Below are 6,611 nucleotides of genomic sequence, written 5' to 3'. Positions count from 1 at the left end.
TTTTTCACCCCAGTATGCCACAGCCGCATTTATGGCCTAAATATGACAGTCACTTATACATGTGTAATCCCAGATGTGCAGTATATTAGAGGCTTTTTTCATTCGAGTATTCCAAAGCCATATTTCTGTCCTAAATGTGACAGTCACTTATGCATGTGTAATCCCAGATGTGCAGTATAGTAGAGGGATTATTCACCCTAACCAAAAAGCTGTATTTCTGTCCTAAATGTGACAGTCACTTATGCATGTGTAATCCCAGATGTGCAGTATATGAGAGGCTTTTTTCACCCCAGTATGCCAAGGCTGTATTTCTGTCCTAAATGTGACAGTCACTTATGCATTGGAATCCCAGATGTGCAGTATATTAGAGGGTTTTTCCACCCTAACCAAAAAGCTGTATTTTTGTCCTAAATGTGACAGTCACTTATGCATGTGTAATCCCAGATATGCAGTATATGAGAGGCTTTTTTCACCCGAGTATGCCAAAGCCATATTTTTAGCCTAAATGTGACAGTCACTTATGCATGTGTAATCCCAGATGTGCAGTAGATCAGAGGCTTTTTTCACCCCAGTATGCCAAAGCCGTATTTATGGCCTAAATGTGACAGTCACTTATGCACGTGCAATCCCAGATGTACAGTATGTTTCTGTCCTAAATGTGACAGAGTGACAGTCACTGTCACTGAAAGTCTCTTTATTCCCCATGGGAATAGAGTGAGGGCTTTTTAAGGATACGGTCACTGAAGGACAGGTTCCAGATAAAGTCACCCCTATCAGAGCGGGTGCTCTGTGTTTGTGACGCAAGATTTGCAGGATAATTACCATCCCTTTGGACTTGGAAAGAAAGGATCAGCAACACACGCCAGAGGTGGCAAGAATAATTTTTTTTCCTTATCACCAATTTATAGTTAAACGTTTGCGACTCATTTATTTGTTTTTTTTGAACTAGTAAAAGTTATGTTTTAAATTACTCCATATCCATTGGTTCAGTATATTGTATGGTTTTGAGGAGATTTTGCTCTTGTAACACTTACCAGCTTGTGTAATAACATGAAGACTAAGGAGCAGCATAACACTGGCAGTGCCGGATTTGCATTAAAAAATCAACTCTGGCACAAAAAAAACACCAACCCTTGTCCCCCTCCCCCAAGATATAGTGTAAAAATAAATGCCTACAACCTCAATCTCTGGCTTTATGTTACGAGTAATTTGGATAGGAGAGCGTCAGAGGTGGATTGACCATAGACCTTACACGGAAATTTCCTGGTGGACCGATGCCCAGAGGGCCAGCCAGTGGAAGTTTTTGGGGATGCATTTTGTGCTTCTGGCAGTATTTTGTGATGGACTGTGGTATTTGGCTTTGTTGGGGTGGTATAATGTGCCACAATATAGTATTGCTGGTCCTGCCTTCCATCAATTTGGACCCATTTACAAAACCGGGCCACTTTTCCTATTTTTTCGAGGGCCACTTTAAGTTCCCAGTCTACCTCTGGAGAGCGGAGATGAGACAGGTAACAATTTCACCCCCAGTGCCATCTGCAGAACCCAAATACCTTCATGGTGCCTTCATTTACTAAATGGAAGAGGCAGAGGGTCAGATATGGCAGCAGGGTTGGTCACCTAGTGATATGGTAGTGTGTGATCTGTCATTGTATAACTAAGAGATTCTGCCATTTATAAAGTATATGATACTGAGGACCAATCATATTCAGGCATGTGTGATGATGACACAACATCGATGACATCACAGAAACTAGTGAGGAGCCTGAGGACCAATCAGATACAAGCATATATGATGACATCACAGAAGCTAGTGACATCACCAAGTTCTGAGCCTAGGAAAACCACTGGCTGACTTTACCTTGGCCAAATTAACTGTGAATACACAGAGAGACAGATTGGCTTTTGCTGAGCAAATCTTTTCTTTGCATCATGGAGATCCAGGGTTTGGCATTCTTGCCTATCTTCTTGTCCATATGGATGCTATTAGGTCTCTGTTCCACGACCACCATTACTGTCATCTTAGGCCATTCAAAATATCCATACATCAGGTAAGAGGGGACGGGGGCCAGATTCCTGACTGTGTAGTATAATTATTAGCATTACTGCGGTATCGTTCCTGGGAGGGGTATTATTACATTAGAATTACTATTAGTGGATTATTAATAAACTCCATCTTTTTGTTCATGTGGGAAATATCACAATGACTATAAGTCTATAGAACATCAATGTGTCCACTATAAATGTCATAATAATAATAGTAATGGTGGTGATGATAGTAATAATTATTCATTTCTTAACGAGTTTTACCCAGATCCTCTGCTCCTCCGCAGGGACCATATCACTGGGTGTACTGGGGAAGTAATAGATATATGGCAGGGCAGGTAAAAGTGCATAAATTCTCCTCTGTTCTTCATGAGACATTTCCGACTCATGTCTTAGTAACTTCCAATATTTTGCTTTATTTCACAGTAACACGGGAGAAGAGTTCCCCGAATCGGTGGTCTTCACAGTCGTCTTCATGGTTATATCCATTGTAGGTAAGTGGATGCAGCTTCCTATAGGGAGACTACATGATGAAGATCTCAGTGACTCCAGATCTATGATCACTATCCAGCACTGAGCGGTGGCCATCACTAGAGATTGTAATCATCATTGACTCCTGAAGGTTATTGCAAGTGTTTATAGAAATGACCTATGGAAATCTCTGACTGATAACATGTATTGTCTATTTCAGGAGCTGGCATGGCTTCCATCAAATACAGGTTCATGATAATTCATTCTGAGCCATCAGAGAAGCGACATATCATCGGCCAGAGAATCCTCTATGCCATGGGATGGCTGGCATGTATTGGGACAGCCTTGACCGGCGCATTTTCGGTTAGTCAGATTTTATATAAAGTATAAATACACAGAGGAATCAGAACAATTACATGTAGAGGGGTCAATGCTTGGGCCCGGTGTTACCTATATATACTGCGCTGGGCCCCCATTTAGTGTTTGTTCCATAGAAAACATAGGGGCGGAAATTCTATTTGTAAAATGTGCATTTTGCACCAAAAAGCTGGTGTCCATGTGTAGCATCACATTTGCTAAGCTTTTTATGCCTTGTCCGATAAGGAGGAGTGTCGCCTAAAGGAAAGGGGTGTGGCCTAAATGCATCTTCATGTGCGACAAAACATACCAAAATCTTGACAAATTTTTTAAGTAAAACTATAAAGTGTAAGACACATTTCTGTCCTGAATCTGGGTCCATACACCAGAATAGTAAATTTGTCTTATAACAAGACTGTAATTCGTATTCTTAGTGTAAATTGTGACACTTAGTAAATCTCCCCCATAGTGTCTGATGCTCAGTGGCATAGTGCCAAATGAAGCATACATTACCATGATACCCCCTGGTAACTAGCCTTAGGTATTACTGCCCCTGTGTAATTGCACTCCACCTGCGGACTCTGCTCTTCTGCATTCTAAGATCTCCATAACGAGCTCATTGTGACATTTATATCTCTGTCTACATTCTAGATGAAGACCAATCCCCTCGTCCACAGGATCAGCGCAGGAGTGGCATTTTTCAGTTTTGCCATATACAACCTGTGTCAATCTATATGCCTGTACAAGAGATCCCTCAGCAGTCGTTGCATGTGCTACATTAGACTGGCATCAACCTTGGTGACCATTGTGGCACTGCTCATCTGTATCCTTTTATAGCCGGCTGGTACAATTATTTGTGTAGATATATTAGCATTTTAAGTTTTAAGAAATACAAGTAACATTTTAATAACATTTTGGTTGGTCCTAAGCGGATTTTTTTTGGCGTTTTGGCCTTAGTATATCTATATTTCTATATTGATTTCCCTAAGACCTTCCAACTGGATAACAATATACGTCTTAATGTTGTGTGCTGGATACACTGGTGATTATCTGCTTCCAGTGACTTTATTGCAGCATAGATGAGACATGACAGTATAGAAAACACAATATTAATAGACTTTTGTTACTTCTCCTTAACATCTCCTTTCAGTTGCTGTAGGTTTGGGCAGCTTCTTCCTTCTATGTACCACTGATAGCTGTAAAGAGGTGAGTTTATGTCTCTATTTGCCATCTTAAGTAACCACATGTGTCCTATGTAATAGTGATATAGAAACTCTTGGTGGATATGTGATCCTCCCACCCAACTCCATACCAGAACCACTGGTGAGTACTGCTGGGCACTAATATCTTCTATTCCATCCCTCTCTCTTCTGCAGATCTTCTCTATAACAGGCCTAGTGGGTGAGTGGACGGGATTCTTCGGCTTGACAGTTTACCCTGTCATGAATTATACAGATTTCCAGGTGAGTAGATTATACATGAAAGTCTCATGCACCCAGTAAGCTGTTTAATGATAATATATTGAAGAAATCCATTTTATGATAAATTTCCCTTTTCTTTTATTCTCAGTGTTTGTCATTAGAGTTGTCCCGAGAAGGCATCTCCATCGTTCTGAGGAAAAAGACCCAGGACCCTGAAAACCCCTAATAAAATCTAAGGTTAAGAACCAGGGGCGGCGTGCCAGGAAGACAACTAAAACCATCTAGACATTGCTGGATTTAATACCGAACATGGCATTTACCGGACTTTCCGCAGTTCTGCTGCATCAAGAGACAGATTCCAGGCTTGGTCTCTGTTCTCACCACTGGACATGGCATTTACCGGACTTTCAGCAGTCAGATATATATTTTATCTGCTGCATCAAGAGACAGATTCCAGGCTTGGTCTCTGTTCTCACCACTGGACATGGCAATTACCGGACTTTCCGCAGTTAGATATATATTATATCTGCTGCATCAAGAGACAGATTCCAGGCTTGGTCTCTATTCTCGCTACTGGATATGACACTTACCGGACTTTCTGCAGTCAGATGTATATTTAATCTACTGCATCAAGAGACAGATTCCGGGCTCGGTCTCTGTTCTCAATTCTGGACTTGGAATTTACCTGATTGTCCAGAGCTACTTCACATAAAATGTTGACTTTTTACCCCTTTGCCCAGGGGAGGGGCAGTCCTTCAGCCATGGCTCCCTAGAGGTTTCCTCCACTGGGGGTTTTTCCTCTCCTGAGTGTTGAAGGACGACTCTTTGTGAGTTAGGGGTTTTCCATCAACAGGGCCATTTCAAAATTTCTGCCCTTTTAATAAATAAAAGTCACCAGATGAGGTAGCAAACAATGTGTCCGTGTCTCTTTATCATTCATTGTAGGCAACTTATTATAACTAATATTAGATAATAGAGGATGGGAAACTTCTTGGTGGTGATCAGACCAATCTCTGGAAGTGACATGAAGAGCGTGGTAATGGCAAAGATAGATTTTTCTATATAAGTAAACAGCATGTAAGCAGTGGTTGTCATTTTATCGGCATTATAAATGACATCTTTTTGGAAAAAATATAAAGAGATATCAAAAATACCCAGATTTTATACTTCTGATCTGTCAGAAGAACTGAAAAATGAAAAACACAACAGATTCTGTCTTTGGAGCATCCATAAGGCCTCTATCACACAGTCAGTATTTTGCATCAGGATTTGCTCATGATTTGGAAGCTAAAAGCAGGACTGGGTACAAAACACAGAAGACATGCAAATATTCCAATCACAAGTCATCTCTGTTTTGGACCCACTCCTGTTTTCTTTTGGCCTTAGCAATACTGATCAATTACTGACCAAATGCTGGAAAAATAAACAGTGACGTCAACACAAACTTACTGCTGACACCCTCTACACTCTGTCATCTGTCATGGGGGCCATATTTGTATCAGTGTGTAACAGAACTGGTTCTCTAGCAATCTATATGGAATCAGCAGACGGTGTAAAAAGATAGGGCTCTTTCACCCTATAGTAGAATCCTGGGCCACTGTAGGTTAAGTCCTTGACATGTAAGGCTAATTTTAAGTGTGAACTGAGTCTAAGAGTGACGCCTGTCAACTGCCTGTCATACGAATGCACAATAATTGTTTCACTACCACAGCGGACTAGCTATGAATGTTTCTGCAATGCACAGTGATGTACACCCATATACACGCACCCTGCAGCCGGCAAATAGCTGATTTTTAACGCGCTTAATCACTAATTAATTCAAATTGAATTTGTTGGAAAAATTCGGCGAAGCGTCCGAATCAAATTTTTGAAAACTTCACTCATCTCTAGTAAAAACATATACATGGATAATTTAATATGACCTATTCTAAGGGAGCAGTCACACGACCATATCCATTTCGCAGACCTCAAATTGTAGATCCGCAAAACATGAATACCAGCCTTGTACATTCCGCATTTGTGGATCAGAACATCTTGCCCTTTGTTAGAAATGCTTATTCCTGTCTGCTAAACGCATAAGAATAGGACATGCTCTATTTTTATTTTATTTTTTTGCAGGGCCCACTGTAATGAATGGGTCATCATCTGATCCGCAAAAAATGCTGATCCGATGTGGACCGAAAATACGGTCGTGTGAATGCTCTTTCAGTGTTTCAATGGAGCCTCATGGTTACTTCTGCTGTTTGCAATATCTCTTTTGTTAAGCTTTACTTTTTGCATATTTTTGCTCTGTGACAGCATATGTGCTTTATTCTT

The 6,611-nt window shown here is 40.8% G+C and overlaps 1 protein-coding gene across 1 annotated transcript; it reads left to right on the top strand.

Annotated features, from left to right (window-relative positions):
* Positions 1-1,932: 1,932 nt before the first annotated feature.
* Positions 1,933-5,161, top strand: LOC122931635 (DNA damage-regulated autophagy modulator protein 1-like). The gene is made up of 7 exons (XM_044285712.1): positions 1,933-2,051; positions 2,473-2,540; positions 2,738-2,880; positions 3,526-3,697; positions 4,025-4,080; positions 4,251-4,337; positions 4,444-5,161. The coding sequence occupies exons 1-7, from the start codon at positions 1,933-1,935 to the stop codon at positions 4,519-4,521; spliced, it is 723 nt and encodes a 240-aa protein (XP_044141647.1). The 3' UTR covers positions 4,522-5,161.
* The last annotated feature ends 1,450 nt before the right edge of the window (positions 5,162-6,611 follow it).

This window comes from Bufo gargarizans, chromosome 3, assembly GCF_014858855.1.
Source record: "Bufo gargarizans isolate SCDJY-AF-19 chromosome 3, ASM1485885v1, whole genome shotgun sequence".
NCBI lineage: Eukaryota > Metazoa > Chordata > Amphibia > Anura > Bufonidae > Bufo > Bufo gargarizans.
Note: the sequence above shows the minus strand (reverse complement) of the source record. Positions and strands in the feature narration are given on the sequence as shown.